The 17652-nt window shown below is 33.9% G+C and overlaps 1 protein-coding gene across 2 annotated transcripts in view; it reads left to right on the top strand.

The window, feature by feature from the left end:
* Window positions 1-17652, top strand: part of FSTL5 (follistatin like 5) — a 766488-nt gene that overhangs the window by 36146 nt on the left and 712690 nt on the right. For both annotated transcript variants that reach the window (XM_082728205.1, XM_082728204.1), the window contains exon 2: window positions 10425-10566. In XM_082728205.1, coding sequence (XP_082584331.1) covers window positions 10435-10566 — 132 coding nt within the window. In that variant the 5' untranslated portion in view covers window positions 10425-10434. The remainder of the gene's footprint in view (window positions 1-10424; window positions 10567-17652) is intronic.

The following is a 17652-nucleotide window of genomic DNA, read 5'->3' as shown; positions in this document are numbered from 1 at the left end:
AGATGTTGTTCCTTAAATTTTTCTTGAGAATACAAATTAGAAGACAAAGAAGAAAATGAACTTTATCATTGCGATTGATGTTTTTTTTTCTTTTTTTAAATTTAGTAAACAAAACCTGTGAGATACAAGCTTTAGAAGAGCAGATTAATGAAGGAGAGTGGGAAAAGAGACTTCAGAAGGATGGCTAGGCAGGTGAAGGGAAATCATGAGAATTCTGTGTTACAAAAGCTAAAAGGAAGAGAGGTCAAGTCAAACGGTCACTTTCTTGAGAGCAGTTTCAATGGATTAGTTTGGTAGAAGCTGAATTACAGTGGATTGAGACTTGAAGAGGAAGTGTTAAAAAAAAATCAGTTTATGAACACAGCCACAGGTAGAATCCTTATCTTTTGACTTTAGCTATTGTTCTTTCTATTACAGCATTCTGCCGCTCAGCATTAAAAATACTTTTGGTACAGTTTTTACAAATGAATGTTTTCAGGTTACTAACCACAAGAAGCAAATTGCCTGTTTGATGTCAGATTTCTCTAAAATTGAGCTAAAATTGAGAAATTCATCATGTCAAATAAACTGCATACAAAAATATAGGAACAATATTGAAGTTGCTTCTTTTTTGAGTTTTCACACATAAGCCAGGAGGACTTACAGTCCAGAAAATCTAAGTGAAGTGCTTCATACTATGTTGGTCATATTAGTACATGATTTTCACCAGTCATTTTGCCCCATGTTACAGACTGTGGCTTTCAGCAAGGTGGGAAATTGATGCCCTTTTTAAAAAAAATTGTTCCCTTTTAGATGTGCATACCAACATATATAATCCAGAATATTGTACCAAATTTATTTAAAAATAATTCCATTCTGTTCATTTTTCTTAAATTTAATTTTTTCAGCGTACCAAGATTCATTGTTTACACACCCCACACAGTGCTTCATGCAATACGTGTCCTCCTTAATACCCATCACCAGACCCTCCCAACCCCCTATCCCCCTCCCCTCCAAACCCTCAGTTTGTTTCTCAGAATCCAAAGTCTCTCATGGTTCTTCTTCCCCTCCCCCAACTCACTTCTCTTCTTCATCCAACGTCCTCTGTGCTATTCCTTATGCTCCACAAGTAAGTGAAACCACATGATAACCGTCTCTCTCTGCTTGACTTATTTCACTCAGCATAATTTCCTCCAGTCCTGTCCATGTTGCTACAAAAGTTGGGTATTCATCCTTTCTGATAGAGGCATAATGCTCCATTGTAAATCTATTCATTTTGAAGACAAAACTGACAACAGATGGTTTGATAAACTGTAAATAAATAATTGCATAAAGTTTATTTTTTAATATCATCTACTGAAGGTCATCATAAAAACTGACATATGGAATTAATTTAATTTCAGCCTACACATATACGTTTTTGCTATAGAATCAAAAACGTATTATAAAGTCAAGTCTGGGGATGTTTTTTGGGAGATAGAATATGAGTCATGGGTCACTGTATGTTGTCTTGTTTTTCTGCCTCAGTCTGAAGCACCAGTACTTACAGTTTGAAGTCCAGGTTACCATAAGGTTATATAATTTAATAAAATTCCTTGGTAAAGTCAGCTAGACCCCAAGTTTCATTCTGTTCCACAGTTGTCAAACACACTCTAAAATATATATATATCCTGTACTATATATAACCATCCATATACAACTATAAACATCTATAAGGTTATGTTACTATATCTCTCATAAATTTTATATATATTCATGAAAATTGTTTATTTATATAAAAATACATATTTATTTATCTATAATAAATATATATATAAAACTACTGCATCACTACAGTTATATAAGCACTGCTATAACCATCTATATATAACTTTAACCATAGCCATATATAACTATCTTCCCAGTGAATTTCATTGTGAAAAAACAAATGTACAAAGCAAAAAAAAAAAAAAAATTCTGAAAATTCTACTTAATCCATATGATTTTGTAGAGATGGTGATGCTGATGTCCTTTGTGTTGGCTTTTATAAACTCTATAGAGTACTAAATACAAAGTTGCTGGGGTTCAAAGAACTGTGGCTTCTAAACAGTTCCTTAGACACTGAAAGCAATTGAATGTGTATGTCCTTTCTTTCCACACTGAATGGATTCTAGTCAAATACATTGTAGCATTTAAAAGAAAAATATTATATTTGGAATCAGGACAGTGACATACCAGGCCCATGACTACCTTCATTGTGGGCCCACCAGTTACTCCTGCTGCGTATCATATTCGTCCCGTATAAAAAGAAGGGGTTACACTACATCTCTAATATGGTTTTCAGTTCTGTTGTCTTATATTCGATGTTGTAGCTAAATTTTTTACTTCAAAAATATCTTTAGTGCACTAGAAGTATTAATAGTTTTGTATAAATATTGCAGCATAAATTGTTTTAATAAATAAATAAAATAAAAAATAAGTAAAGATTGCAGCATGGTTGTGTAAAGCAAAGATAGATTTGGGAAACAAATATTTACCACCCAACATGCTCTTCATGATGTGGGATTTTTTTAAAGCAGAGTACACACATCTTTTTCTTTTTTTTTTTAATTAAATGGAATTCAGTGTGAATACTTTCTCCTAATGCAAGCTTAAATTATTATACATTTCACACTGCAGTCCTTCCAAAATGCCAATGAATATATTTTATCTATATTTAGTTTCCTTCTTTTTCAAGTTAAGCTGGCTATTGAAAGGTATAATTGGTGAGAAGCCGGACAGTTTTTGTTCATCCAAATTAATGACTTCTATGTCATTGAAATAGAAGTTCTTCCTTTGAACGTTAAATTAATTTGATGGTCATCATTCTTATTATTTAACAATTATAATTCTATTCTTATCTAAGATGTTAAAAAAAAAGTGTACTGCACATATTATCATCTTTCAACAAGGAATGACATTTCAAAATTTTGGTCTCTTTCACAATATAAACCAATAAGATAGAGTTAAGAACTAAAGAAACTTCCATTTTTATGTATGTGTCTGTATAGAATTGAAAGACACTTACCCATGCAGTAGGAACATAGAAGTCACATAGCTATTGCTCTCTCATGATCCCTGCCTTTGTTTGTTGTATCTGCATTTGCATTGATCCAAAGTGAATGTAAAGGAAAGATTCTCTCTTCCAGTAGTTTTCAGTCTGATTAAGTAGTTGCTTGCTGTCTATGGCTACTACTTGTACAGGTTTTTCTTCTGTATCTGTGTCATTATGTGTGTTTTAAAGGTAGAATTACATGACAGAACCATGGGTCAGATTTGAGTGGAGTCAGCCTTGGATTCAGATATCAGTTTTGACAATGACCAGCTTTCTGAACTTGGACACTTTATCCTGTTACATTTCTCTTTCATTATATTTAGTTCAATATAAACAATAATACTTAGCAGAAAAAATATTTTTGGATGATTAAGTACTGTATGGTGCTCTCCTAATATGTTTAGTAGGATATACATGATCTATTTTTCCTTTACTATTCTTCAGTATGGTCCTACAGCATGAAGGCAGTGACTCATAGCTGTTTTCATATTGTTTTTAACTGTGCATATTAGAATGAACATTTCAAGATGGGACAATCATTAGGAGAAATCATTGTTCTCATAAGGGTAACTAACTGCTAGGTGCAAAAAATCTACTTCTGTGATAGGGAGACTCCATTGCCCATAATGGAAGTAGATTCTTTAGAATTTTTTTTTTTTCCTAAGAGAAGTATTAAATTAGAACTCAACCACAGAGTTCGAAGTAGTAGGTATGAAGTTAAAGTGGGTCAAAAGATAAAAACAGTTACTCAACAGATTTGCTCATAGAAAATATTCTTTTACTCCTTTTAGTCTCTCAGGTCCTTCCAATTTCAGTTGAGCTAAAGGAATGAAAAACTCAGTCCTTGACAAGGGAAGCTTTTCCACAGGAACTTCCCACTGAAAACCTGGTTTTGATCGAGGTGTAAAAGAAAGGCCTTTTGTAATAACAGCCACTTGAATTCTAGATTGATTTCATAGTCAGTTTTAATGAATATTTTCAATTACATGAAGACTATTAAGAATCCCTTAATGTATACCTACTATTTCAAATTAATTACTTATCACCATTAATTTATTCATTCATTTATCTATCTAAAAATATTTATTGAGCTCATGCTGTCTGCCAGGTACTGCTCTAATTCACACAGGTAATTAACAAAGTCCTGTCTTTATGGAGCTAACATTCTGGTTGGAAATGGAGAATAAACAAACCAGTAGAAATAGAGCACGCCAGATGATAAGAGCTATGACTTCCAGTCATTCCATTTCAATGGAAATTTTCATGCATCTTTTTCTCCAAACTTAAAACTTTACTATTTTCATTTTCTCTATCTCCTAGCAGCACTTGATCTTCTGTTTTGACTAAAGCTGCCTGAGAACTTAGTCTTTGGGCCTCTTCTCTTTTCCAAATTTTTCCTATCTCATACCTAGATTAGATGACATATAAATGCTAAGAACTCCAAATAGGTATATCTAACCCATGCCTCTTTGCTGAACTTCAGGTTCCTATATACCATGACTACTTAACATCTCCAGTAGGACTACCAAAAGGTCGCTCAAAGAAGGAATGATAGTTTTCTCCCTCAAACCTGTTCTTCCTCATATCCTTTTCCAGATCAATAAATCTACTCAGAAGCAATAATCTGGTACAGATGCTAGACTATATAGGGTCATAAATCCCTTCCTACAGATGAGGCCCAAGTAATGTAATTGGTTTTGCTTAGGTTATACAGTGTGACAGGGTAGGTTAGAAGTCAATTTCTCTGTCTCATAGAATTATAGAATACCAAAAAGGAAAAAGGCACTAGTAATCATGTAGGCCACTTCTCTATTACAGAAGAGAACAAAGGTCTGTGGAATTTAAGAAACTCAGAGATTGTGATAGAACTGGTTTAATGTACACACACACACACACATAAATCTTCTTAAATCAATAATTAGCAGTGCAAAGGTGAAAAGACACATGAGAGACACGTGTAAAAATTGCAGCAGAGAGCAGTCAAGTCCAGACAAAATTGACAGGGAAGATTTCACCAAGGAAGTGGCTGGAACTGTCTTGAAAGACCTTCAATATTTTTCTAGGCTGGAGTGAGAGGCCGTGAGGGCACTCCAGGAGAAACCCTCAGATACTTGACTTCTCTGCGACATTTGAGAATGTTGTGGATTTGCTTCACCTTGACATTCTTTTCATTCGTATGCATGATACCACAGTTTCCTTCCCCATCTCAAATGCTATATTTCATTCTTAAGGCAGTACTTTAACACTCTTAGTTTGTTTTCCCAAGTGAGGTGAAATTCTAGAGAATGTGTAAACAAATCAAAATCCCTGAAATCTGAATCTACTAAATCATATAACTAGTCTAAATCCTACTGCCATGAGCTGCACAGCATGTTACACCATATGGTGAATAAAATAGTTTGATTCAAAGATAAACATTATTTTTTGAACAAAAGAAACCTTTCTCCATTCCCCTTACTATTTTCAAGTGTAACTTTGTTAAATCTAATGTTGAGCAGATACTTTTTAGATTTGTAAACATTTTGTTTTCTCTAAGCTAATAACGAGGTTGTTTTCTGATGCTTCCATATAAACGTTGAGGTTGTAAGGAAAAGTCATAGGATCATTATTGCACCATCTGTTCCAGCTGGTTTTGTTTTAGTCACGTGCTTTTCAGTGTTCTTACTGAGCTATCAACAAACTGCCAATTAATTATGAAAACCTAACACGTTGTCAGAGGTTATAGTACTGAGAAAGTGAGATCATGAGTCAGTATATCATGGGATTGATTACTACTGATTTATAATTTCCAGAACACCTTCTGTGAAGGAGTGAACTTTTAAAGACATAATAATGACATCTTTGGATCCTGTAGCTGAGGAGAAATAAGAAAATGATAATTATTTTCTGAACGTCTATCAAGAAGTGTCATCTTTTTATTTAGATTGCTAATTGATGGCTATCTAATTGGATTCGATTATTTTTCTTACTAATATCTTAATAAAGAAAATCTTGCAAGGTAGTCATTCACAGAAGATAAATGAAGAAACTTGTCTTAGTTTTTTGTCTTATCTAACACTTATTGCTGAGCTCAATGCCTATCTGCACTAGAAATCAGGGTTCTCCCCAGCCCCCAAAAAGTAGCTGATCTTTTTAAAAAAGATTTAACTAATTAATTAATTAATTAATCTGAGAGAGAGTAGAGAAGGGGCAGAGGGAGAAGAAAAGATAGAGAATCTCTGCACCTAGTGCAGAGCTGACTCAGGGCTCTATCTCATGACCCTGAGATCTCGACCCTGAGCCAAAACCAGGAGTCAGATGTTCAACTGACCAAGTCACCCAGGTGCCCTGGTATCTGACTTTTAATATCAGTTATTTCATTTTTTTCTGTGACACCAAATAAATTACTCCATTTGTCTGAATAGCTTTTGATGAGATAAAAAGTATGTATTTTTATTATTATATTTTAAGTTTTTGTAAAACTTTGTATTAATAAGAAATTTTAGTCATGAAAATATAGGATTATCAATGAAAAAATTAATCATGGCTAATAATATGAGAAGTAGATGAAAATGGTATAAATAAGTTGTATATAATACACTGAAGATTTGCATGTTGACTTGTTACCAACTTTTTGTAAAATTTCGTAAAGCAGACGTTCCTAGCCTATTGCTTTTTGGCAGAAAAAAATACTTCAAGAGATTATTGATCTAATTATCATTATGTGGAAGTTTTCTCACTCAAAATTTGTGAGATTTTTTTTTTTGGTCATCTATTAAAATTAAGTAATTGTTTATTTAATCTATATCTTATAGTATATGAAATATTTTTATCTGTGTGGAATATATGTGTGTGTGAATGTGTGTGTGTGGTGGGTGAAAGAGTGAGAGAGGAAGAGAGAGTGAAGGCAGAAAAATAAAAACCCTTAAATGAGGAGCTTAAGAAATTTATGACCCAACCTTTACCCTGTCATAATGAGACAAGGTTGTTGCCATGCCTCTTTCCTACCTTTCCTGTTTGACAACTGAAGGAACATAGTATTCAGAACCCCTAATAAAATATCCCTTCAGCTAAGTTGGTCCTGTTTGCTTTATTCTTGGGCTCTATCTTAGATTTAAAATATTCCATCCAGTTGTCTTATAAACAAATATTTACCTCTGAGAGAAGTATTAGACTATACATCAAAATGACAGCAAAGGGATGGATTGCAAATGAAATTATTTAGTTTTCCAGTTCAGTTTCAGATGTTTTGTAGTGGTCGTGAAATAGGAATTGCATTCAATATTGTCAGAATGCAAGAAAACACAATCTCTCTTTTTTTTTTTTGCTCTTGAATGCAGGATGACATTCACTTATGCATTCATTTATTGAGTGTCTAGTAGGTACCAGGCAATTTGCTAGGCCCAGATGATATAATGCTGAGAAAAACCAATCACCAGATCCCTGTATTCATGAAGTTTGAAGGAGAAGAGAGATATATAATGTAGTAAAGAAGTCCACCATTATTTAAATAATCATATTAATGATGTATAATTACAAATGGTTGTTCTGAAATGAAGGAAGACTGATCTATGAGCATGAGTAACTAAGAAATGTAGCTCAAGCTTAATATTATGGGAAAGATTCTTAAGAGATATGTCTGATATGTGAAGGTCTTTGGGAGATAAATGGGGTGGGAAAAGGTATACTTCCAGTAGAAGAAAGTAAGGTACAAAAGTCTCATAGTGAGAATGGACCAAGTTCAGAAAATTAAATGAAACTCAGTGTGGCTGGAGAGCAGTTCTCTAGAAGAGAAAAACATTCAGAGCCTAGATTTTGCAATTGCAGGATAGATCAAGGATTTTGGTTTTTATCTTAAGGGTAAATGAGTATATCCTAAAGTTATTAACAAGGGCAATGAAGTCATCATATTTGCCTTTGACATGACCATGTGAGCTATTGCATAGGGAATGATTCAGGGTGCATAAGCATGAATGGGGATGGCCAGTAAGGTTGTGCTTGGGGCAGCTTAAAGGAGATGTGGTGGTGATAGTGTGAACTCAGGTTTTGACAGTAGACTGGAAAGAAACTGATTTTAAGAGATACATTTTGAAGGCAGAACTAACAGAGCTTAGGGATGAGTTTAGTATGAAAGTTAAGGGAGTCAAAGGTGTCTCTTCATTTCTGGCTTGACTAAATGGGCAAACGAGAATCTGGGAAAGAGTGACTTTATGTGGGGCTTGTATACCATGAACCGTTTTGAAATATACATGTAGCTGACTCTTCTAATCTGGAGTTTGGATGAGAAGCAATGATGCAAAATTTCCCTCTGCTATCCCAAACTACAGCATTCTTATGTATTCTTTCATTAAAAAAAAAAAAAAGCATAGAAAGAAGCAATTACGATTAATTTATATGGAAAATTTTTGAGTGTTCTCAGACCTCCCTCTTAGGCTTTTCTGATACCTTAGGGCACCTCTTACTACTGGATGCCAAAATAAATCCAGATAAAACACAGATGCTCACAGGCACAGTTCAAAATCCTGGTGGCTTGGTGCTGGGATGCTGAGGGTAGTTCTGACTGGGAAGGAGCTTGGCAGGGCAACACTCTCTACTCCACCCTCCGGAGGAGGAATGCTGCTTCTGGGCTCACTTCAAAACAAATGCTGAGCACTATTTTTTCTTCTCATCTTTTTGTTTGTTTGTTTGTTTTTGTGAAAACAAAAATCCTTTTCAGATTTCTTTTGGGTAGTAAAAACAGGTACTGCTAGTGTAGTTGTTCCTTAAAAACAAAGTAGTCTAAAAGCATGAGGTAGCTGTAATTAAAACGATAGATGATGTTGAAATGTCTGGCTGGATGGAGGGAGCAGGTTAAGTGGCTAAGAATGAAATTTGGTAAGCTATAATATTTAATAGTGAAGCAAAGGAGTGGGATGAAGCTATGCAAGGACTGAGAAATTTTCATAAATTCTAGAGAAACAGTGTCTTAAACACCAAGTAAAGTGACCATTTCTTGAAACAAAGAAATATTACTTTGTTTTTTTTTTTAATTAACATATAATGCATTATTTGTTTCGGGAGTAAAGATCTGTGAATCATCAGTCTTACCAAAGAAATGTTACTTTGATAGAGTGATAGAGATAGAAACATGCTTGAGTGAACTAGTTTTGGAAATTAGCTAGAAGGATATACACAACTCTTTCAGAATATTCAGGAAGTAGAGAAGAGAAATTATCTTAAAACCTGGGCGATTTGAGCATCTTTAAAGATGGAAGTTAATAACTGGGTGGGGACATTTAGACAACAGTAACTATCAGGTTTAATTAATTGGTTAAGTTTCTCAAGAAGTCAGATATACAGAACAGGGGGAGAAAGAGCTTCTTTATTGTCACAATAGGGACAAAGATGTGCCGGTAAAAGTGATAAAATGGGATATGGTTTAATTCAAAGCATAGATTTATTTTTTGGAAGACGGCTTAGAGTTTATATAATAAATTCATGCCATTTTACAATTACTCTGGTATATTTAAAGATAAAGAGCAGTGGACAGACTCACATGGCTTTTAGTTTAAAACACTTATTAAGAACATTTTCGGAAAATATTCTTTTAGCTAGTATTGGGAAAATGTATTCATAACTCAGTATAACCCTCTGCCTTATTTTTGTTGTACCTCAGTTTATTAAGTACCTACCATAAAAGACCACCTTGTCAAACTCTTACCAGCCTTTGCTAGTGAATTATAATAGCTATAGTTTTATTAAGTGTTATTCATCGAATGTACTCAAAAACAAGTTCAAGATTTATAAGTATGTTGATAATTGTACTTTATATGGATGCTTAGAAATTTAGCCATGGCTTAAGGTTTTGTTTTTGTTTTTTGTTTTTTGTTTTTTGTTTTTTTCATTTTCTTTCAACTTAATTTTAAAATATTTTTTAAAAGGTTTTATTTATTTGAGAGAGAGAGAATGAGAGAGAGAGAGCATGAGAAGTGGGAGGGTCAGAGGGAGAAGCAGACTCCCTGCCGAGCAGGGAGCCAGATGCAGGACTCGATCCCGGGACTCCAGGATCATGACCTCAGCCAAAGGCAGTCGCTTAACCAAATGAGCCACTCAGGCATACCCAACTTCATTTTAATTAATTCTCCTCCATACCTTTTGATTGGCATTTATATCTCCATGTATTTAATGTTGTGTACGGCTGTGTGAGTGAACAAAACAGTGTTTATTTGTTTGTTATGATCAAGGGTATCATAATCTTTTTTTGGAGATGCTTACCTATTATGGATTCAGTTGGCAATTGCCTACAAGTTTTGATTAGATCTGTGGAGATTTCTATGCACTATTGAATACTTCTTGAAGAATTTTTTCAATATATAAAACATTTTCTCATTACTTCCAATGCTAATTTTCACAGGTGAGAACCAATGAGAATGTTTAAGTGCTGGTCAGCAGTTTTGGTTCTTGGATTCATTTTTCTGGAGTCTGAAGGAAGGCCAACCAAAGAAGCAGGATATGGCCTTCAATCCTACCAACCTCTAATCAGATTGCGACACAAGGTACAGTCAGCATTCTGAATTTGCTCACAGTGCCTAGCAATTATGAACTGAACTATTAAGGTGTCTGCTTTATTATTCACTTAGGAGCACTTATTGCAGTATATGCCTTCAGAATATAATTTCTGTATAAAAATGCACATTTTAAAACATGAAATTGTAGCAATTAGGAAATTTATAATTTGGGGAATTAAATATTTCTTAAAGTATAGAGATGGCTCATTGAAAAAAATCATTTAAATTTACATTAAGTCATGGTAATAGTGACATAAAAATAAGTAAATATATTAAGACCCTATCAGCTAGACAGACTAGATAGTTTCTGTTATTCCCATATTAAATTTAGAACTTTTTAAACTAAAACATTGTTATGCTTTTTAATTTGAAGTAAAAGTAAACAAAAAAGATGTCTATACCATCTGGAGTTAGATAGGCTGGTAAAGAAATTAGTATTTATGGAAATCATTAAATGTTTTAATTTCATAAAAAATCATAATTTTACATTTTTAATATTGAGGAAATACTTCACTTTCTTATGTTAAATATTTTCAAGTATAAAATAAATAGGCTTTAGGCATACTATAAATTACATAATGTACTTACATTAATTAAGCTGGTACTTTTATTTTAATAATAGGGCAACTTTAATACTAAAGTAGCTGTGTATTCAATCAAATTAAAAGTTTATAATACATTTTGATTTTCATTCAAAGTAGGAATCAAAACAAAAAATGACATATTAATTATGGAGAAAATATATATCTTAAAATTTCTTATTTGTCTTAAAAAAAACCTGAAATAAATATAAGTACAGTTGGCCCCTCAACAATATTAAGTGTTAGGGATGCTGGCCCCTGCATAGTTGAAAATCCATGCATAACTTTTTTTTTTTTTTTAAGATTTTGTTTATTTATCTGACAGAGAGAGAGTGAGAAAGCACAAGCCGGGGGGTGTCAGGCAGAGGCAGAGGGAGAAGCAGGCTCTCCATTGAGCAGAGAGTCAACATGGGTCTAGATCCCAGGACCCTGGGATCATGACCTGATCTGAAGGCAAGTGCTTAACACACTGAGTCACTCAGGTGCCCCACACATAACTTTTGACCCCCAATTCTTAAATATTAATAGCTTACTATTGACTGAATCCTTACTGATAATATAAACAGTTAATGAACACATATTTTGTGCGTTATGTGTATTATATAGTATATTCTCACAATAGAGTAAGCAAGAGAAAAGAAAATGCTAATGAAAATTATGAGGAAAAATACAGTTACAGTAAAGTACCATATTAATTTTAAAAATTGTGTGTAAGTGGGTCATTCAGTTCAGACCTGTGTTGTACACATACATGTATAATACACATGTATTTACATTGCATCTGTACACATTGCATATATTTTGCTGAAAATCTTTCACATTCTAATGTTTTGATAAAATCACTAATCTTGACTGGAATTTTTATGTGCCAGATCATAGGGTAGGCTCTTAAATGTACTATTTTATTTAATCTCCAAAATAGTATTATAAAGATGTACCTTTTTCATTTGATATATGAAAAGTCGCAATTTTTAGAAATGTTAAGGGATTTTATGAATGCCTACATTTATGAAGTATATTAATTGACTAAGGTAACATGCAGTACAGTTTTGGTAGCCAGAAAAAAAATAAAATAAGTAAATATTGAAACATACTTCAATTACAAAAATCATTCTTGAAATTTAGTCACATGTAAATCTAAGTAAGTTTCTGGATAAATGCAGCTGGAGAATTGACCTTGTTTCACTATCTTTCCAATTATCATTTGTGTCCCCTACCTCATAGACTAACAATTAGTTTTATCCTACTCCAAAGCATAGAGATAAGAACTCATTTATGAACACTCTCAAAACATATTACTAATACAATATATTGGCTCATTTTGTTACATACCAGTGAAGATGCATTCTGTGCTGTTTGTCTACCCTAAGTTATGTATCTTGAGGTCAGAAACTATGCCTTTCTAATCCTTTCATTCCTGATGCTGTGAACATAATAGATAAGGTTTAATTGTCTCCGTGGCAGAAAAATGATGGCAGAATGTGTAGTTATGCGGTTTTTATTATTCTCCTGCTAAATATAATACCACAGGTTTTTATGTGTCAGTGTACATTTATAAACAAACTATTTTAAATTAAATTTGGATGTTGAAGATAAATTTTCATGCATTGCTGTGAGATTTAGTAAACCTTTATTTTTTTTAATTTTTTAGAAGATTTTATTTATTTATTTGACAGAGAGAGATCACAAGTAGGCAGAGAGAGAGAGAGGAGGAAGCAGGCTCCCTGCTGAGCAGAAAGCCCGATGCGGGGCTCGATGTGGGGCTCCATCCCAGTACCCTGGGATCATGACCTGAGCCGAAGGCAGAAGTTTTAACTCACTGAGGCACCCAGGTGCTCCTTTAGTAAACCTTTAAAGAAAAGAAACAACATAATGAATTAAGCCTATTTTAGAAACACTAATAATCACCAAAAATGATCAAATTTACTTCCCAATCTTTTCCATCTCGGTGGCTCTTACCTCTAAATAGTTAAACGTAATACATGATTACTGGTATTTAAAAGCAGAGAGGTAGAATGTTAGTAATACCTAACTACTAAATGATTTAAGACAGAGGTAAAATTAAGCTATTAAAGTCATTTGTGAAAGTGTGTGTGTGAAAGCTTGTATTTGACAGGAGCAAAGAAGTACCCACAGTTGTACAGTCCCTGTCAAACCTCACCAAGTACTTTCTGCTCACTAGCAACATCCCCATGCAACTGGGCTCATATGCAACCTTATTGGTGAAACCTCCCCAAGCCGTAATTAAAAATAGAACAGTCACAGACATTGCTTATCTCCCTTTTGAAATATGTTTTCACCATTTGTCATGGTTATGAGATATATATATATATATATATATATATATGTGTGTGTGTGTGTGTGTGTGTGTGATTTGTTTATTTGTTTTTTGGATGGTTCCTTCCTTCCTTCCATTATAATGTAAACTACTACTCATCTTGCTATACCATAACACCTAGAATTGTGTTTGGCCCATAGTCAACACTTCATAAATACATATGGAATTAATGATTCCATCTGCTGACTAGAATAAACTGAAATCATATATATATCTGATATATAATTATATTATAGAGTTTATTATATTACATAGTTTATTATAATGAATAATACATTAATTAGGTATAATTTGTTCTGTTTATGAGAGTAAAATCAACAGAGCAATATGTAATAACATATTTAAAGTAAATTATTTTAATATCATTACAAAGATAAATTCCCTATTCTTTGTTATTTTTTAACCTTCAGTTTCATTGAAATTGCAAACAATATGTCTAAATTTCTATAAGACTTAGGGAATGGATAAGAAGATTTTCTATTTGGATTAAATTCCACTGTTTTGAATATATTTATTGACTAGAAAACAATAAAATAATATAAATAATATAAATAATATATATGATACATCTTGATATATACTAGCTATTTTCCACATTTTTCCCAGAGAGGTGTCAGGACTTTGGGTGTGAACAAATACACGTTTAGAACTCATGTTTACCGGGCACCTGGGTGGCTCAGTGGGTTGAGCCGCTGCCTTCGGCTCGGGTCATGATCTCAGGTCCTGGGATCGAGTCCCACATCGGGCTCTCTGCTCGGCAGGGAGCCTGCTTCCTCCTCTCTCTCTGCCTACTTGTGATCTCTCTCTGTCAAATAAATAAATAAATAATCTTTAAAAAAAAAAAAAAAAAAGAACTCATGTTTACCAAATATTTGCATGCCAACTGTGTAATGAATCCTCTCTGGGGACCAAAAAGTGAAATGTGGTTTATTTGTCAGATTACATAGAAATGTTGTAAATTTAAATATAAATATATATGTACATATTTATATCACTTACAACTCAGGTATACATAAATGTGACTGAAAACATGTTTGCATCATAAATATGAATATCATATACATCCATCATGTTAATTATAGAAATTGTAATCATAGTCCACAGTATATCTGAAGGAGTTGATAATGTGTTTCACCTTTGTGTTTATCCAACAGGCATTTATGGAATATCAAATGTAGGAATGTAGCAGCTTTATTTTATACATTAGGTCTTTTAATTATTGAATATTCCTAAGTGCTTTTATGGTTTTTCCATAGATGAGGAAACTGGAGTTCACAAATATATAGTAATTTTTAATGCCATGTATCTAGAAAGTTAGAGAAAGGATTTAGGATTTAAGATAAAGTACTTTTTAAAAAAATATTTTATTTGGGGCGCCTGGGTAGCTCAGTGGGTTGGGCCACTGCCTTCGGCTCAGGTCATGATCTCAGGGTCCTGGGATTGAGTCCCGCATCGGGCTCTCTGCTCAGCAGGGAGCCTGCTTCCTCCTCCTCTCTCTCTCTCTCTGCCTACTTGTGATCTCTCTCTGTCAAATAAATAAATAAATTTTTTTAAAAAGATTTATTTATTTGACAAACTATTTTGAATTAAATTTGGATGTTGAAGATAAATTATGCATTGCTGTGAGATTTAATAAACCTTTTTTTTAATTTTTTAAAATATTTTATTTATTTACTTGACAGACAGAGATCACAAGTAGGCAGAGAGGCAGGCAGAGAGAGAGGAGGAAGCAGGCTTTTTGGGGAGTAGAGAGCCTGATGCAGGACTTGATTCCAGGACCCTGGGATCATGACCTGAGCCAGAGGCAGAGGCTTTAACCCACTGAGCCACCCAGGAGCCCCAAGAGACTAAATACTGAATGCAGAGTATGCAGTGAGAACTTTTCATAGTAATTTGACCTATGTACCATATATTTCCTATTCTCCCCGTGTTTTTATCACATGTAGGAAGATGGGATTCTATGTCTCTTTGTGGTTGGATTGAACTGTGTGTCTAGTTGTGGACAATGAGTTAAGGGAAGTGCCATGGAATGCATTTGGACTGAATATTTGATCACAATTATAAAATGTTTCTGAACTCTCTTTTTCATCTAGCATTAAAAACAGCATCTGTTCAAGGTAGTGATTGCTTAATCATCCCAAGTTTCTAAATAACTAGGATTAGTAAAACACCCTGGCAATTAGTGATTGTCTTGAAATGTGAAATGAGAGGGAGAAAACAAAACAAAACAAAACAAAACACTTTTGTTTTAAACCACTGAGATTGGAAGTTATTAACTCCACATTGACTGTAGCCCATCCTCGCCAATAAAGACAGAACTAGAACTCAGACTCACATCACCTCATCAGAAATCCTGGGCTCCTTCTCTGTGCCATCTTGGCTTCGTGTTTCATTTCCACTCTTCAGATTTTTCTTACCCTCTTTTCTCTACTTCTATTTGTCTCTACTACTTGCTGGGTCATAATGGCCCATCACAATGTAACTTCCTGTTGTATTTACAACACTGCAATAGGCATGTCCTAACATTCTAGTGCATTGTCCCATACTCTGATTGATTGGCTATGAATCTAGTTAGAAACAGGATTATGTACATTATATATATATATATATATAATATCTTATATATATATCTTATATCTTATATATATATCTTCTATATATATCTTATAAGATATATCTTATATCTTATATATATATTATATCTTATATAATATAATTATATATAATTATATATAATATAATATATATATCTTACTTCGCTTTTCTCACATCACACCCATCATACTGCTGCATTGTTTGCTGCTAATGATAATCAAAGTAAGGCCTGAAAAATGTTATGAAGACAATAGGAGTGTTCTTTGAGTACATCTAGTGGGACCACTTAGAGACCTTAAAATTCTTACAACTTTATGTGACCAGGGAATGCTATGTCCATTTTATGGTACAAAGCTACCCCTGAAAACCTAAAGTACCCTGTGATTCCTTTACCTTCTGAATCAAAATGTTTGTCTATGAGAGTAGATACTGTGCAAATGGGCAAAAAGTTGTCATAGCTTAATAAGTCCAGAGAGTGTTGCTATGCCCCATTGTACAGTATAATTCAAAGACATCATTTGTGGGAGATGATTTTTGACTTTTGGTATAAAAGAATGATAGCTGTGGATTGGTGAAGAGTGGCAGAAGAGAACTCTAGGGAAAGAGAGAAACATTAAACAATACATCAAAACCATGACCGCTTAGAGCCTGGAAACCTTCAGGCAAACCCAAGAGCATTATTTCCTGACTGAGGAAAAATTGTACCCTTCTATCTGAAACCTCTGACTGCTTGCAGCATGTTCAATGGAAGGCCCTTAACATGTTAATATATTTTTGTGGAGGTCGGGAAGCAATCTGGCACACTATCTAAGAGCAAAAATAATGGCAATGAAGGGAGAGAAAGATTACTGGTCATATAATTAAATATTAAAGACAGTACTGATTAATATATATGTTGATATACGTATCCCATATTCATCATAATGGTTGAATATTATTAATCTCAGATTTTTTTTCTAATCAAGGAAGTTATGTTTGAAAAATCAGAACGTTTTTGAAATTTTATTTCTGAAAAATGGGATTCTGATATTAATTGGGCTAGTTCCCACAGCCTAGTTTCCACAAGGCAGGATAAATAGGACAAAGTTCCACCAGCACATACCACCAGGAATGTTAGATGATCTCTGAGCCGAAGGACACCAGCTTTACTGCATGGGCCATGAGCCTGCCTGTTCTTTGCACCCAAGGAAGACATTATCTCTGTACTAGACAGTAAGCATGTGAATGGAGATACAATCTCTCTATTCTAAGGTTGTAAAGACACTTGCTCTTCTCTCTAGAGAGAGATATTATCTCTGAGTTTCAAGGAAGTTTTTTAAACAAAATCCTTGAACAAATAGTCCAGAGCAAATGGCAGTCAGTGTCTCGGTTCCTGAGGCCTCAGAACTATGAGGCACCATCAGGGTTTCCTGATGCACATGGAGAGGACCACCTTTAACAGGAGGTGAGAGTTGCCGTCAGGTATATCTATCTAAGGCCCGAATTAAAGCTGTGTGTGCTTCAAAGTTGATTGGTACGCTAAACACATGGTACATGGTTATAGCTTCATCCTACTTTTTG

This window comes from Mustela nivalis (assembly GCF_964662115.1).
Source record: "Mustela nivalis genome assembly, chromosome: 4".
NCBI lineage: Eukaryota > Metazoa > Chordata > Mammalia > Carnivora > Mustelidae > Mustela > Mustela nivalis.
This window is presented reverse-complemented; position numbering and strand designations above follow the sequence as displayed.